A 17,223-nucleotide genomic window follows, 5' to 3' on the forward strand; every position below is an offset into this window, starting at 1 on the left:
GGCGCCTCTCACATGAGAATAATGTCAGAGACGGTTATCGCGAGTAATAATCGCCTATCAGGTATCAAACGCTACGATCGAGAAGACATTGACAAGTGGTTGGCCAATTATAATGTGAGTTGCGCCGTGGGTCTAATGTCTGATTTACATGGCACGGATAATAATAAGATGGCTGCAAGTATCTGATAGAGGTTCCCTCTTACCTCGGAACGAGAGTCTTTGCACAATACGCTACAGATCCGGACATCAAATTTATTCTAACCGAACGCGACCCGGACGCATGGGTGAGATCAGTCAATAATACTGCGGGGGAGAATGTTAAGATAGCCTCTAAGTTTCCGATTAGTATTCTGAAATATTTTCATAAAGATCTCAGAGCCTTTTTCCGCCTGAACCAGTTGGTATACTGGGTCCTTTCTGATATTACCAACACGGGTGACCCCGACAATGAAGCTAATCTCCGCAGGAATTACGTCGAGTAGTGAGTGGTGCCGCCCTTTGTTTAGGTAATGTATGGTACTAACATTCAGGATTAAGTATTCAAGCAGTGAAGCAAGTCCTCCCAGAGGACAGGACCCTCGTAGTCAAGTTAGAAGATGGTCTGGGTTGGGAGCAAATATGTCCGTTTTTGGGCGTCCCAATCCCTAAGGAAGACTATCCTCCTCCTAACAATCAAAAGATGTTCGAAGAGCTACGAGTCAATGTTTTGGAGCCATGGGCAAGGGCTGCTATGATTAAGCTAGGAACACTTGCTGTCTCGACGCTTGGAGTTGCTGGTTATTTTGGATGGAGGCACTATCGGGGCTGATCAAAATATAGTTGTCCCCAATAATTTACAAGACAGTACCATTGTCCTTTTACAAAACTAAATTGTTGGACAGGATGGCTGGCTTGAATGCCCACGTGGATAACCGGTGATTGAAGGAATCCTTTCTAATATACATAGGGCTGGTACGTCGGCATACTCTCGTTCATTTAAACACGATGTCCTATGGGGTTTCCCCTTTTTAGAGACTTAGCTAGTTGCCGTGGCTCGGAAACCTTTTATTATCAACTGCGTACATAAAAATAAAGAGACAAGGACTAGCGAAAGCAGCTGATAAGGCCCAAAATAGGAATTGTCAAAGAAGCGGGGAAGAATATTCTGGAGCACGGCAAAACTCAATATGAAAATATAGCAGCACTGAACGCAGAAAAGTGAAGAGAGTCTCAAACCAAGCCACGATGACGACGTCTCTGGTGGTCACGGAGGTGATCCTTCCTACCAAAGAATTTGCCACAGTTTTGACAGGAATACGCATCAGGGGCAACGTGAATCGATTTAATATGGCGGACAAGATCCCCTTTACTGCTGAAACGTGTGGAGCTGGGACAGCCTTGCCATTTGCACTCAAAGACTGGGGGCCTATGGGCACTACATGGGGCAAAAGGAATTCTACCGTTAATTTGCCATGTCGATACCATCGCCCAGGGACAACAGAATAAGCGAGCCACATACCTTTCCGGAGCCTTGTTCCGCTGATTGCTCGTACCGCTATTGGGTGCAATCAAGGCTGAGTTCGTGTTTGCGTCGGGACTCATCCGGTCCGGTCGAGGCTGGCCACTGGAGGCGTATAACGCATCAGGAGAGTCGACAGGGATTTCGTCATAGGCCTGCGCGGTCAGCGCTACGCCCCCTTGTGACAGAATGTTCCTGCCGCCAGAAAGACCCGTCGAATTGACTGTCCAACCATGAGGCTCAATACTACGGGAAAATCCAGCAACCGAGGTGAATGCCCAGTTTGCATGATTTGCAGGGATAGAGGAGGCTGGCTGGGATTCTGGAACTGCTGGGGACCGGGGAAAGAGAAAAGGATGGGCGCAAAGGCTGTCGGGATGAGGGTCCTCTCTGGAGGGCTGGAAAGAGCTGGTCGGCCACTCCATGGTGAACTGGGATGGGTAAAGGCAAAGAAGTGAATCAGGATTATTGCTTTGAGACTTGGATGCCTCCGGAAAGCATTAGAATAGAGACCTTTTTATACTCGAGAAGCACCTGGTGAAAGGGCTTCGTGTATTTCTGTATAGATTAGCTCGTGCTGGCACTCAAGGCATCTTGATGCATCATGGATTGGATTGTGCAGGACAGATAGACCCAAGATTATGGACTGGTCCAATCCCCGGCGTTAATATCAAGGCAAGACGCTAAAAGTCGCACATTTTCATGTATCCCTGTAAGTTCCCCTGGCTGGGCGGAAGAGGCGCATCGAGATTTTGGAAACTGCCAATAGATGTGAAGGGACCGGGCAGGTAGCTAGTATCTTCCCCCAGCCAACGCCTTAGTTCTCCAGGCCACTGCCCTGTCGTACTTTGTTGCTTTTGTAGCTCCGGCTGCAGTGTGCCTCGCCCTAAGTAAACATTCCCCCTATAAGTACCAGGCTGACTTCCATTAGAGAAAAAGTTTTTTTTTTCATTGGTCATGATGCAGAAGACCAAGATCTCCAACCATGGCGGACGCCGTCTGGGAACCCTACCGCCCCGAACTGGAGCGCCTCTATATCCATGAAGGCCACAATTTAGCCCAAGTCATGGAATATATGAAATCTAAGTACGGATTCGAGGAAAGGTACGTGCAGTCCTTCCGAGATGCACTTATCGGCACAGAGAAACTCATGTAAATAGGAAGTCACAGTACGAAAAGCACTTCAGGAGATGGGGCCTGCGAAAAAATCACCCCTTGACTCCGTCGGAGGGCAAATTCATCGGGCGGCGAATCGACAAGAGAAAGAGGGAACACCAGAAAGAGAGTGAGGTGTATATCAACGGGGTTCAATACCCCCCCAGCAAGGTGAAGAAGTCACGGTACGGTAAAACTTTTGTTTCGACTGTGGATAACCTCCCGGATGGTGCGTTTAGCGGCTACCATATCTTACACGAATGGATGGCCCAGCTAACAACATCTTAGCTCCCTCCCCAGACACCCCAGAAGGGATTGTTGTTTGCACCCCTGCAACGCCGGGTATGCAGCTTGTCTGGAACCAGTCCCTTCCGTGGTTGCGATTCTCCAAGTTGCTGAAGCCTGAACAAATAAATAGTATGAGCCCTGGTGTATGTCCACTCCGGTCAGGTCTGGCCTTAACTGTTTTAGATGATCTGTCGTCGCTACCCTCCGCCCTGACTGTGACATCGCCGCAATCACCTGATGCTTTGATCAACAACGTAAACCGAGAGGTGATGCAACGACTGGGCTCGATCGTTCCTTGGAAGACGCTGTCCCATCCACCCAATATCAACAGCCTTTCCCGCATAGTGGCTGGGCTTAGTATTCTGATGCCTGAAGAGTTCAGTGGCCAGCACAGGACCCTCGCCACAAGGTTATGCAGCACTCCACGAACGACATCGGAGAGTCTTAACCTGGAACTATTCCTTTTGTCCAATAACTTCATCTCCAATGGTCCGGCTGGCAAATCCGTAGAGAGTATGGATTCTCATGACTTGAATGTGATGAAATTGTTCCGCATGTCTGGCTGGAAGGATATGAAGCACATCAAGGTCTTGCTATCAACCAGAGAACCAACCGCAGAGGCCATAGCAGAGAAACTGTTTGCTAGTGCAGTGCGGCTCCGTGATCTGGACACTGTGAGAATGATGTTGGGGGCTGGAATGAACCCCGATAGCCGGGTCGATGCAGTTCACTACCACTGTGGACCTCTTACGTGTTTACAAATTGCGGCTATGGAAGCTGATGATTGTGCGATCGAGCTGGTCGAACTCTTCCTATCTCACGGGGCCGATATCAACTTATCATACAACGGCTTTCCCCCCCTTTATTATGCAATTGAAAGCCGTAATTATGAGGCGTCCAGGTTATTCCTGTCCCATAATGCAACTGTTACGCCATCTTGTCTCTCAGTGGCCGCAGGGCAGCACAATGTGGACCTCTTCAGCGAGATTCTAGATCGAGTTGCCGACGTGAATGTGCGAAGCGGATGGCAGGACCCCAGCGCCTTGGCACAGGCAGTATCGCATCGAAATCTCTCGATGATCAACCTTCTTCTTGCTAGAGGGGCAGATATAAATGCATTGTTGGACATTGAATTTGACCAGGACTTCGGTGTGACCACAGTCCTGGGGCTTGCAGTCCGAAAAGGGAACTTGGAGATTATTCAGATGATGCTCCAGACTTGTGTAAATGTCGATCCCAGACCGGATGGGCTGCCTTATGTCTCACCCCTTACCCTAGCTGTTGAGGCTGGTAATACGAGTATCACCCGGCTTTTACTTCAAGCGGGTGTTGATATTCAAATTGCCGACGAGGGTTGGGAACTATCTCTTCTTGAACGTTCTCTCAAGCGAAGAGATGTGCACATGAGCAGACTCCTGATAGAATATGGCGCTGGGGCCCTCGTGCCTCACTCACATAAGCAGCAGAAATCTTCAGCTCTCCTCCTTGCTGTCCAGAACGGTTATTACGACATTATTAATGCGTTAGTCCAAGGAGGGGCACCGTTAAATGAAGTCTACAGTGATGCTCCCGGAACAGTGCTTGCAGCAGCCATTGAAAAGGGAGATCCAATGCTTATTCACATGCTGGAGTCTGCCGGGGCTATATTAATCGGGTCACAGTTGCGACAAATCGGAAACTTGGAAACTGCAATGTATCTCCAAGAAAGGGGAATACTGCAAGATATTCTTGCAGCATGTGGAGGAAAAATCTTGGCGCGTGCAATTTTTGCTCGGAAGCCTGATTTGGCACAGTGGCTGCTCATACATAATATTGATGTCAATGGACATTCCACTGAGCGTGACACCCGAAATTTCGGAAGACCTCCAGAATCGCCGTTGGTGGCCGCAATCGAAGCAAGAAACCTTGCCTTCGTGGAGATTATAATTGCGCGTGGTGCTAAGGTGATGGATTGTGACCTTGCTGCAGCGGTGGATTGGGGTGACATTAATCTGCTGCGTCGCCTCTTGACTGGTTTCCTTGGGCTTGCTCCTACTGCGATTGCATGTGCAATCGTAACGGAACAACAAGAAGCCCTACGACTCATACTCGAGGCAGGTGCAGACCCAACAGGGACACCTCAATTTTTCGACGGGGGATGGTACCAGTATGACGGCCTAGACTTTGAGCCCGAAGACCCGCAATCGGTTCTTGAAATAGCGGCAACAAAGGGTGACAGGTCTACTTTTCGAGTTCTTTTGGAATATCATATCTGGAACAAACGACTTATCGGCCGTGCATTGACAATTGCAATTATTTTTCACCATACTGAGCTGATAGATGATATCCTGGAACTGGCGGTGGATACGGATCAAGAGGTCATGATTCACTACCCCGACACGGTTGATGAATATGACGAGAAAATGTTAGGATGGAATGAGGTCCTCACACCTCTGCAAGCTGCAGTTAAGAACCAGCTGGTCTCTATAGTTCATCGATTGGTTAAAACCCCGCATATCAACATTGACTACCTAGGTGAAGGCGCGGGCCGACGCACGGCTTTACAACATGCGGTGAGCAACGGAAGCATGGAATTGATTAACTTACTTCTTAACCATGGGGCCAATGTCAACAGTGCACCATCATATGATGGTGGAGCAACCGCATTGCAGGTTGCTGCCATTCAAGGCTACCTGGGAATTGCTCGCAGGCTCATCGACCTAGACGCGGATGTTAATGCAGCCCCTGCAAGGCGCAATGGCAGAACAGCCTTGGAGGGAGCGGCAGAGCACGGTCGAATAGACATGGTTCGACTACTTCTCGATGAAGGAGCATTGCTGGTAGGCGATGATGGTGAACATCAATATCGACGCGCTGTGGAACTGGCTGAGAAGAACGGGCATATTGCTGTCTCGAAGCTTTTGAAATCGTTCAAGGATCTGGTGGAAGAGACTGGCAATTGAACTTGGCCGACTATCATGACGCGACGACTTCCATTACTATATTTTCTGGTATTACTTTCGATGCCATGTTTCTATTCTCAATAGCCCAGAGTGATAGAAGTTGCTTGTTTCATGTGCCTGCAGACCCTGGATAGAGGCACTGCCCACCTTGATATTTGCTGCATTTCCGACTTCGACACGAGATACATCTTGTCTTTCTAATTACGATATTGACAATCTATGTCCCTCCCGAATATCATGAAGTTTAGTTGTGGCCTGTTCGATCTTTTATTATAATCTAATTGAGTATTCTGCAGAGTAAAGAGTAGAATTAGATATTACCTGGTATAAATACCTGTAAATTCTCTATATAGCTAAGCTTATTTTAATTCGACCAGAGGTACGGCTCATCGAGTATGTAATATTAGATAGGCAACAACGGCTATCTGCTGCGGCACAAGGCGTTCCTCTATATAACTGATAGAGTTCTTATGCTAGCGACGATGGTCCTATTTAATGTCGACTATCCGACTCTGATACTAAAACGAACTATCTGGGGCTGCAGGGTAGAGGCGCTGATGCAGTTTCTGCGAAGTACATACCTAACTATGAACGGCGCCATTGGCTCTCGCAGTCCGCCGTAGGTCGCCTTGGCCGGATTAGGCAACTGGTACCACCTTGTCTCTCGTTTTGTCCGATCTCCCTGACGACAACCACATGGTTATATTGTCCCGGTACATTCATGTGGTCATGCTGGGCTTATCCATGAACAGTGACTCATATAAAGCTGTGGAGGCAGCTCATAATGGTCAACGTGCAAGGAGAAGACACCGCGCACGTCACCACAAATCTCGCCTAGGATGTTTCTCGTGCAAGTCGCGACGGGTCAAAGCAAGTCTATCGTTCTGATCTGCTTCCCCCGAATTGCCGTTTCCCGCTTGCCTTTCTATTCGGCTGATCCACTGTTGGTTCGCATGTCGTACAGTGCGATGAGGCTCGGCCTGTCTGTGGCTCCTGCTCTTCGCGCGGCGAGCCATGCGTCGTCCCTGATCCACCGACAACTTCACTCAACCCGCTCAGCTCCTCTCGGGAGCGACGAGATTCGCCACGCTCCCGGAGCGGCGGCAGTCCCCCTCCCTCCCAATCTTACCTAGAGTCATGGGAGACGCCTACGTCGCGGTGGGCCGGTGTTTCCGCGCAAGCAAACGTTAACCTGGATATGAATGCTCTCCTGTCGCTGCAATTCTTCCACCTGCATACCTCCCAGGAGATGTCTCTACACCCAAAACGTAGCGTGGTCTGGCGGCAGGTGATTCCGCGCCTCGCCGGTAAACACCATTATCTCATGCACCTACTTATCGCCTTGGGCGGCATCCATTTGATCACCCATCGACTGAGGAAAAAGCCTAGTGAAGACTACGGCTCGGATACGGTAGATTTGCAGTCCATAATAGATCACTATCAGAAAGGGCTGGAGGGCTTTAGAAAGAAGGTAGCGAATTTGTCCAACTCGAATGCCGATGCTGTTTACGCAGGCTCTCTACTCCTCGTCGCCTTCGTCTATGCATCCCTTCAAGTGGCCGAGCTAAATTCGGCCTGTTTGACTACTGATCCGGCTCTAAATAAGCGGACTCCCGCGCCAATTAACCGGCCCCAGGTAAGCTGGGTGCACCTAATCCGGGGGGTGTCGACCGTGATCCATGATCAATGGCCTGCCTTAAAGGCCAGCTGCCTGCGGCCACTGGTTCTTTATTTCCATGGCGATGAGTACTGGAAAGTCCTTCCTTTGACTCATCCTTTTCTAAGCTCAGTCACTGTTCTCTTCGCTTGCAGGTATTCTCCCAGGGGGCTTTGCAAGCGGTCGAAAATTTGAGAGCCTTCCACACCAACCGTCAGTTTACCGGCAGCAATGAGCTTCACTTAACGTCCGTCTCCCCTCCAAACACACGGGCGGGGGCTGTTGATGGACCATTAAGTGCCACAATAGATGTCCTAGAAAGTGTCTATTCGCGCATTATCTCTGTGCTCCAATGTACGGTCAGCGAGCTGGGAGTTCCAGATGATGCTGGAATTCAGTACAAGCTGGAAGAGGCTGCAGTGCTGAGTTGGCCAAGTTTGGTTCCTGATGTCTTTGTCTGCTTACTAGAGATCGACGAAGCAATAGGTCTGAGCTGGGGAATTTCTCTGACCATCTTGGCTCATTTTTATGTCATTAACGCACTAGTAGAGCGCTGGTACTTAGGCGCTTTCAAGGAGGAGATCCTGAGGATCCAGAAATCTGTCTCTAGTTTACGCGACGCTGAATTGGACCGGCTTTTGATATGGCCGGTGAAGATTGCTACCTCTTGAGCAGTCTTCTGGCTTTTGGAATTAGCCACGACGATAACATCCCTCCCTGCCTTGTCATTTTACAGGCTCTTTACCTAACGCTGAAACTTGCTCAAGGTTACCGTGCGGAGGCATCACATCGTACAATTGCCTAATCACAAATGAGCAATGTACGCGGACATCAATGAGCATCTTAACTGCATTGCTCCAAGAGCCTAAATTCCTAGGATACTGGGCAGGCCAACGCATATTGAGGGGCGAAACGCCTGCAATTTTGTTTGAATACAGACTTCAAGTCGAAGATATGTGTATGAGAACAGATCCCCGAACCAGTGCAAGCTGAAAATCGAGTCTCTAGAAGACCGAAGGCCAATTACTCTAACCACCTGAATCTTCCTCATACATTACCGACAAAAAGACATATATAGGAAACTCAATGCTATGAGTAACTTGAATCATTCCAGACAAACATATGATTAGAGTGATAGCCATCGATAATGGTTGAATCGTATCTAGCTCCCCGTCAGGCTGCAACTGTGGACGTACGCTGCAATATGTTTCTTAATCTCCACACTCAGTCGTTTCTCCTTATAGCTTCTTCTTCAGCCCTCACTGTCCTCCACTCCAGGGGCAATCGGTAGACTACCCATCGTCTATGATGACTAGATCTGTAGTGAGATGCTGTTCTCCGGAATGACGGACTCATTCTCCGCACTATAGAAAATGCGCCAGCATACCCACAGAAAAAGTAAATAGTAGCCTCAAGTGATATTTAGGTTCCTTTTTAAGAACATGCAAGATGCGCGTGCTGCGTAGTTGTAGAGGACAGAAGGCTTTTTAGACCATATCTTACAGACAGGGACTTCCTTGGTGAAAATTTGAGGATGAGGTCTGGAAGTCAAGCTTATCGCAGTCACGGTTTAAATTCTACTATGAGAGCAGGGTTCATGTCTCGGGATGAGCAGGAGTAAAACTTGCCGGTACTCTATCTGACTGGTTAGAAATATTAATACGATTGATTTCAAATGATGCTGCTACTTTACTTCAGGGTATCCCTTGGTGCACAATGCCTGCGTGAGCCACCAGTGAGGTTGGTTAAATTGTACTTCACGCTTTTCTCAAAAAAAAAATTCTGTGTATATTAAAAGGGCCTCCATTATAAGAGCAAAAGCACGCTTAATGCATGTTTAACTGAACACACCTCCCCTTCCTCTAACCCCCGCCGCCCCCTCCCGCAAAAAGTAAAAGCAAAAATGGTTGACGCCTGAGCCACAAGCCTAAAAAAAGCATACAAACCGATGACAATGCATCGGACTGGAAAAGACAGGCTTGATCGCCTGATCGGCCTGCTGGGAGTGAGAGGAAGGCGATTAGTCTCTCATACACGAGGATACTCTTCGTATGTCTTGATAGCATAGGCGTCTGGCGTGCGAGTCAATTCATGATTAGACGCATATCCCAGAAGTTGCCCAATTTCTTGCGGATGAACAACATTAAAGATGATCATCGTGACGAACATCAATAATGCATCAAACACATATAAGTAGACCTCGTGGTGTAAGAGGTATCCGTTGTTTCCTTGAAGGTATTCTGCTAGGCGAAAAATGGAGCGGACCATAATCAAGAAACTTGATATAAAAAGTACGTTCAAGTGTCTGCGCCAAGGAATGTCTGGGGAGCAGGAGCGTGGGATCGGGTACTTTTTCAACTTCCAGGAGAAATGGGTGGAAGTCACGATAAAAAACCCGAAGAAAAATATTTGAACAAAGAGGCCAGCCACGATAATATGTTCGCCGGTCCTCATACTTGTCAGATTCCCGCTGCTTTGAATGCCACCACCTAAACCATATTAACATATTATCTGATGCTTTTGTGTCCTAGTTATGAGACACATACCTGCTCCTTGTAGTAAGAAGGAGAACACATCACCCGTCACGAAGATCTTAGTCAACCACCTTCTCTTCAACAACGCATGGGATTCCGCCTGTAGCACCAGGATAATGCGGCCAAGGAGCATGTATATCGAGGCCGCTAGGAGAGCCGGAGCCAACAAAAGAAAGAGTGTCTGCACGATGTAGGGCCCCAGCGTCCAATTTGGGCTCTGCTTGCTGGATATAGCACGTCCGATATAACCGATAACTTCGACTGGGCAGATCAGCACGCTTCCAGACCAGGGCAATAGATGTGAACTAACATATGCCTCCGACAAGAAAGGGGACGAAAAACCACGTGCGGAACTTTAGCATCTGAAAAGTATGATAGCCAGTCGTGCCTATAAAAAGCAGGGTAAAAAGGACGGCGCCGGCCATGCTAGGGTCGTAGCGATAGAAGGCAAAGACGGCCTCGTTGGAATCCCTCACACTCAACATTTTGATGCGAATGGAAAACGAACTCGGCGATAATTGAACTCCAGAAGATACGTGTAATGGCAGACTTAAAGATATATACATATAGAGGGAGATAGCCAAAAATAGGGGTATAGAGCGACTGAAAAAAGTGGAAGCCTCCTAAATAAATCGACAGAACTGGACCATATTGCTGCATGTTGGATTGGCACTCCGCCTTCGGTGGCGATAAATAGGACTCTCTCGTAATTAATAAAAATAGAGAAGATCCACTAAAACGTCAAGAAACACTGGTTGTGGAGTGATGTTTCAGAAAACATATGCTGCATCGATCCTGGGAGCTCTCTTCGACGCACCGGCGGTCCAGGTCTTACTTCAGGATGACAGGAAGTACAGAGTCTCTCTGCGTTGTCGCCTGGAGAATTCAAAACTGAGGCATTAACGGCATCTTTTGTGGCCGTCTTTCGACAACGCAATAGAAAATCTGCAAGATGAACGTCTAATTCGTAATGCCGCCGCACTAAATAAGATACCTAGCAGCCAGTCCAGCAAAGTGTGCTATTGTTTATCCACTCTACCAGATACAGCCTCGGGGCTAGTCGTCGTATGAACCCTTCAAGTGCATTCGTAATTATAGACTTGTACGAGAGGAGAGCTGTGGGACGCAAAGTATGGGTGAAGACGATAGTTTGCTGCCTTTCAGGGATCCACAGACAATTGTATTTGGGCTCAGAAACCGCCGCTGAGGTCTTTCTGTCTGTCATTCGATGTTATCTAAAATGGACAGGCTCGATGTAGTTATAACCGTTAAAGCTTTACGAGAACTTCCGCCGATGTATTTCGAGGGAGGATCAGTCGACTTTCTACTTGTTCCTAGGATTGCCATCACTTTTTGAAACGTGGAACTATAGAAACATTGGCCCATGCTTTTTTCCTCATTCGATCGCAAGCGTCAAGATTTCCAGATGGGTCACTTGCTCCGACAGTGGGTCCTTATCTGAAGATCTATCCGACATCTCTATGGTTTCTCGAATCGGATAGCTTACTCGTTTTCGTATAAGCTCCCCAGGTCCCGCCCGTATTCGTACAGTCATGGAGGACCGATAATAAGTCTTGGAATATCGTCCCATCCTAAAAAAAAGCCAATTTTTCCCTTGCTGCTGCCTGGAGTATGGCAGAGTGTAAAGATGCCACACTACCAGAAGTAGGCCCGTAGTCTGTAATCTTCCTCTTCAATTTGCTCTGCTCTTTGTGGTTATTCAATCTTCTGTTTAAATCTAGCCCCTATGCCTCCGGAAGTATTTGAGCTACCAGCAGAACCTGTGATAGTTCCTCCTGTTATTCCGTCCGCCACCATTCGTACAAGCGAATCAACGGAACGGTATGTTTTATAGTATTTCTCAATTGAATAGTTAATGGGCGGCTTTTTAGTGGAGAAAGGATAGCCCAGCTCTGTAGACTGTTGTGATAGCCAGCATTTTGGACAAGCCCTCGATGTTTTGAAAGCCATATCACACACAGATAACTGCGTCACCCACTTCAGGTGTATACTACTATTCAGAAAACTAAGGTTGATATAGAACAATATAATGATGGAACGTCAGAGAAACATCGGTGTCCTCTGCGCACGGAGAAAGGTCTTGTTTCATGAGAGCAGAACATATCATGGGTAGCGCAAGGTAGCGATCAGACCCTAGCGTCATAGCAACTGGTTATGGTGTCCAGGTAATGCTGTGGTAATTTTCCAGAAAAAAAAATCACAATTGCTGACCCTGCTAAAGGAGCAGCAGCACTACAGTGTTGTTAATTCACCTGATAAGACTCTAAATAACACTACCTGATAATTTCGCTCAGCGAATATTTCATATTGAGAGAAATTACATTGATTGCAGGATAATTCAAGATACATCGGCCCAGCAATTGAATGGGACTTGACCAATATACCGTAACAATAAATTCAATTCCATTGCTCCTTCGTTGATCTGAAGTGCCCTGGACTCTGTCTCTAACCCTCTAGAGGGGCAAGCAATATTGTTCGAGGCTTCAGACCTGGATAAAGAAATGATATCTAGCGGCAGGTTCGGATAGAAATGACCAAGTCAGCCCATCTGTTTGTATACAGATAGTTTCGGGACAGGGTCTTCGATCGATGTTTCTCCACTTTGGCTAACCGCGCTCAAGACTTCCAGGACGGGTTCAGTACAGTCTAGACTAATATTTTCCCTGGACAATAGAACAGTGAATTGTTGAATTCTATACAATACACAAAATGATTAAGCTTCACGCTTAATAAGGCTATTGAGAGATTCACGAGAATGGTAACAGTTAGATCAGACGTTCTGGGCCATTAAATTTTTCCCGGGACGCACTAGTGAGATCATAACACTTTCTTCCTGCCATCATCCGTATAGATAGCTCAGGTCTTTTGGGGAATAACAACAGCAGTGTAAAGCGCAATCTCCCACAGCTTGATAATGCTCAGGCTTTGCAGGTCTCATCGATGAAGGTTGTCAGGGCAGTATGGGTGGCGTAGAACGCACCCTTGGGGTTATAGTGCTCGTCGAACATCAGTGGTTTCGCACCCTTTATCCAGGTGTAAAGATGTTTGTCTGTAAATCCCCAGAAGCTAATATCGGTGATTCCAGCATCAAGGGCCTCTCTAATAACCGCATTATAGATATCCGTCTGAAGCGTCGTGTTAAGCGTGTGAACATCCATCTCGGCGATCGAAACTTCCAGTCCAAGCGCTCTGTAGGAGTCGACCATATCCGTGATCACACCCGGAATTGGGGCTACTTCGGTAATGTGCATCTGTAGAGCGACTCCATCGATCGGGACATTATTTGCTATGAGCCCAGAGACTAGATCGTAAAGTTCCCGACGCTTCCCGGGAAAGACCTCGACCAGATTCTCGTTGATAAACAATTTGGCGTCGGGGTCTGCTCTGCGGGCGATACGGAAGGCGTCTGCGATATAGCCAGGGCCAAGCACCTTATAGAACGTATTATTCTGTAACCCGCCGCCCTGAGTTTCAAGAGCTTCGGTAACAACGTCCCACCGATCCACTCGACGACCGTAACGGTGCATAACCGCCTCGAAGTGAGTCGTCATTGCAGCACTAAACGCCGTAGGGTCGGTAATATTAAGGAGATAGCCGGGGTTACAGCAGCTCGAGATAAGCCCATGTCCCTTAACTACCATGTTGTTAACCTCCGCGAAGCTAACAAGGCGGTCGATCGTGTCCCAATTGTAGTGTCCTTCGGTCGGATGGAGGAACGACCACTTCATCTCATTGTTGGGAGAGAGACTGTTGAACTGCTCGGCAAGGACGGACGCGAACTGAGAATCGTTGAGGTAGCTCGGACTGATAGCCCCGGACCCGATGAGAATGTCCTTCTTTTCCGCGACTCTCCTCAGTGCAGTGGTTCCGGTGCTCGTGAAGGCGTCGGTTCCATTGGCAACAGCGAGGAGCGCGGTAAGAAAAGTTGCAGCACCAAAAGCTTTCATTGTGAAGTCGGGCAAAATATTCTCTGTCTGCCAAATAGTAAATGGTAAATGAGATGCTACCGCTGTCTTATTGTCAAGGACTTTATACTTTATAAGCTCTAATCGATGGCAAAGCGGTATACCGACTTCATGGACCCTTCGAAGCTGGATCCACTACCTAGGTGGAACAAGAAAGTTACCAATACGACGTGTTCTGATATCTTTACGAAAACGAGTACGGCTCGTGCTTCAAAAGCCCGTGGGCCGTCCTTTTGCAGTCGAAACATGGGTCACGGAGACCTGAAGTTAAAATTGAAGTCTCCACTACCGCCAGAACCCATGCCGAAAGCTACGACCTCTTGACCCTAGACGTATTCGAGAATTTAGTTGCGACCCAGCATTAAACTACAAGAGTATTATGGGGCCATCTTTCATTTTAATAGGTGAACTCGCGTGACACGGGTGATCGCTCAACCCGTTTATTGTGCACTCACCGCAAACTTACATCTAAAATTCACCCATTGCCCCGCCCCACTACTATATAGATCCTTGGCCGGGTGCATTTCAACAGCTCTTGTGTCTCCATGACATAAGCAAAGGTAGCACTCAATCCAGCAGACCTTTACGGGCCAGCAGCAATCCATGAACCAGCAAACAATATTTTACGCAGCAGATGGGATCATCGAGGGCCTACGATAACTACACAGTGCCAACGGAGACTGCGCTTAATGGTCCCCAGCGATACCTACAAAAGGAGGTACGAAGGGAAAATTAAAAGGTGGGAAACGGTTTAATAGAAATGTCAGGACCAGATGCTCAGAGGATCAAAGCCAAGTAATGGAAAGATAGCCTAATTGAATGCGATGCTCGTGATTGGAAACGCGCAGCACCTGTTGCTGTTGAGCGCCGACACCAGGTCAGCCACGGCTCGGTGGGTGTAGCAGTATAGAGTCGTAGGTGGTCAAGCGTGGGATTGCCGCTGGAAGCTACAGAAAAGGCTGCCGTTTCTGTCGTCAGAAGCTGTCATTTTATGCGTCAATTCACAGGTCCTCAGATCCTAGTTGTAATATAGTTAGTGTTTTAGGCGTCCAATGTATCTCCGCATTCCTGGTGACCTGAGCGTATGCATGGATTGCACTGTATTAACCATGGTAGGAAATACGTACAATTACTGGAGACACTACAAAGGTTAGGTTTGATTTGATTACTGTGTAACGTCCAGCTCTCAGGCGGCTTACGGCCATATAAACCCTACCACACCCCCAAGTCCACCCATATTTTGAAATCCATTCAATAACCTGCATTACTTTATATTTTACGATGCTAGCCCTAGTTTTACTCATCCTGGCCACCCTCTCAGGCATTTGCAGTCATGTCTTTTTTTTTATCCATGGAGAATGGGAGTCGAAAATAACAACCCTATTTACCTTTTACATGGGTGCTGAAGTCTTTCTCATGGCCTCTACCTTTAGGGCATGTGCTCCGACTATAGTAAGCAGCTTGGTCATGTTTATCTCAACGAACCTCGCCTATCTGTGTGGGCTTTTCGGGTCCATGACCATCTATCGCGTTTATTTTCACCGACTACGCCATTTTCCAGGGCCCCGACCCGCGCAAGTCAGTGCACTCTGGTCGTTGTATAGGACTATTCCCAACTTTCGATTTTATAAAATTGTTCACAAATTGCATCTGGAACACGGGGATTTTGTGCGAATCCGTAAGTGGAATATACAATCCGGGAGCTACCCGGTTAAATCTTACCCGTTCAGGGCCTCGTGAGATATCTATATGCCATGTAGATGCCGTGCACGATATTCACGGTGTCCATTCAGGGTGCTTGAAGGGGACATTCTACGACATCAACTATCCCGCGAGATCTCTCCAGATGACGCGCGACAAAGCGTTCCATTCCCAGCGGCGGAGGATCTGGGATAAGGGATTTACTGCTCGCGGTATTTATACCTCATTTTTTGCTGCTCAACTCAGGACTAAGTTAATTCAGCACTGATCGAATACCAGCCTCGTGTTACCGAGCACTGTCTCAAGTTAGTCTCTCAGCTCTCAAAGCGACTAGAACTGCCGATCAATGTACCAGACTGGATGAGCTATTTCGGCTTTGATGTCATGGGCGATCTGGCATTTGGCAAGTCCTTCAACATGCTAGATGAGGCTGGTGATCAATATACCCTTTCTCTTTTGAAGATGATGCAAACCGCCATAGGCATCATCTCGAGCGCTCCTTGGCTGTTTATGATGTTCCAAAAGCTTCCACTTGTCAACCTAAAACGCCTGGAATGGCTTAGATGGTGTGCGGCTCAGGTCCGCTCGAGGCAAAAGGTATTAGCTGATGGCTGTTCTACTCGTCTGTTAATACACAGTACTGACATCTCAGATGGGCAAATCGCGACAGGACTTGTTTTCGTACATTCTCGGTGACGAGGGTGGAAGCAACCTCCAGATTAGCAACGATGATCTCATGTTCGATTCCGAATTAGCAATTATCGCCGGTAGCGACACCACTTCTAGTACCCTCGCAGCTCTTCTGTACCTTCTTGCTAAGCACCCCGAGAAGCTCGCGTTGCTACAAGCAGAGATGGACAATCTGTTTGCACCTGGTGAGGATATCTCCTACCAACGACTGGTTAAAGCCGCCCCTTTCCTACATGGATGTATCAATGAGGCCCTGAGGCTGTACCCCGCTGTTCCAGGAGGTGTCCAACGAGTTACTCCAGCCGGGGGTGTGAAAATTTCCGGAAGATGGATACCCGAAGACACAGTGGTCTCCTTCCCAATTTATACACTTCACCGAGGTCTGTGCCTTCTAATGTGTTATACATACCCGTGCTTACCATTATGTAGACCCGAGATATTTCGATCATCCGGATAGTTTCATACCAGAACGATGGTCCTCCCAGCCTGAGTTGATCCGCAACGGATCCGCATTCAGTCCTTTCTTGCTCGGGCAATACTCATGTGTGGGTAAGAACCTCGCATACATGGAGATGCGACTATTAGTGTACTTTCTGGTGAAGAACCTCGACTTTGGGTTTCCGCCCGGCTCCAGAGAGGAAGTGGAAGATGTATTTGATGGTCCACAGGGGTTCAAGGACTTTTTTGTTCTAAGACCACCTGCCTTTGCATTGGTTTTTTCACGGAGGGAATACGTTGAACGCTAGCCTGTAAATTTGTATGCATTTTGGTG

General features: G+C 47.8%; 5 protein-coding genes across 5 annotated transcripts; 2 read left to right on the forward strand and 3 right to left on the reverse strand.

Annotated features, from left to right (window-relative positions):
* Positions 1-1,209: 1,209 nt before the first annotated feature.
* BDV59DRAFT_193173 (C2H2-type zinc finger protein) lies at positions 1,210-1,923 on the reverse strand (the record flags this gene model as incomplete). The annotated part of the gene is made up of 2 exons (XM_073692177.1): positions 1,210-1,414; positions 1,499-1,923. 2 exons carry the CDS (start codon positions 1,921-1,923, stop codon positions 1,210-1,212), a joined length of 630 nt encoding a protein of 209 aa, XP_073548089.1.
* A 560-nt stretch (positions 1,924-2,483) lies between these two features.
* BDV59DRAFT_207818 (ankyrin repeat-containing domain protein) lies at positions 2,484-6,065 on the forward strand (the record flags this gene model as incomplete). Its single annotated transcript, XM_073695074.1, has 4 exons — positions 2,484-2,602; positions 2,659-2,882; positions 2,942-3,070; positions 3,125-6,065. The coding sequence occupies 4 exons, from the start codon at positions 2,484-2,486 to the stop codon at positions 5,881-5,883; spliced, it is 3,231 nt and encodes a 1,076-aa protein (XP_073548090.1). The 3' UTR covers positions 5,884-6,065.
* Positions 6,066-9,568: 3,503 nt separating this feature from the next.
* BDV59DRAFT_193194 (RTA1 domain-containing protein) lies at positions 9,569-10,559 on the reverse strand (the record flags this gene model as incomplete). Its single annotated transcript, XM_073692181.1, has 3 exons — positions 9,569-10,029; positions 10,087-10,335; positions 10,385-10,559. The coding sequence occupies 3 exons, from the start codon at positions 10,557-10,559 to the stop codon at positions 9,569-9,571; spliced, it is 885 nt and encodes a 294-aa protein (XP_073548091.1).
* Positions 10,560-13,013: 2,454 nt separating this feature from the next.
* BDV59DRAFT_201912 (endo-1,4-beta-xylanase) lies at positions 13,014-14,042 on the reverse strand (the record flags this gene model as incomplete). Its single annotated transcript, XM_073693918.1, has 1 exon — positions 13,014-14,042. The coding sequence occupies one exon, from the start codon at positions 14,040-14,042 to the stop codon at positions 13,014-13,016; it is 1,029 nt and encodes a 342-aa protein (XP_073548092.1).
* Positions 14,043-15,341: 1,299 nt separating this feature from the next.
* BDV59DRAFT_207820 (cytochrome P450) lies at positions 15,342-17,197 on the forward strand (the record flags this gene model as incomplete). The annotated part of the gene is made up of 5 exons (XM_073695075.1): positions 15,342-15,738; positions 15,791-15,973; positions 16,024-16,358; positions 16,414-16,831; positions 16,881-17,197. 5 exons carry the CDS (start codon positions 15,342-15,344, stop codon positions 17,195-17,197), a joined length of 1,650 nt encoding a protein of 549 aa, XP_073548093.1.
* Between the last annotated feature and the right edge of the window lie 26 nt (positions 17,198-17,223).

This window comes from Aspergillus ambiguus (assembly GCF_047715705.1).
Source record: "Aspergillus ambiguus strain CBS 117.58 unplaced genomic scaffold BDV59scaffold_15, whole genome shotgun sequence".
NCBI lineage: Eukaryota > Fungi > Ascomycota > Eurotiomycetes > Eurotiales > Aspergillaceae > Aspergillus > Aspergillus ambiguus.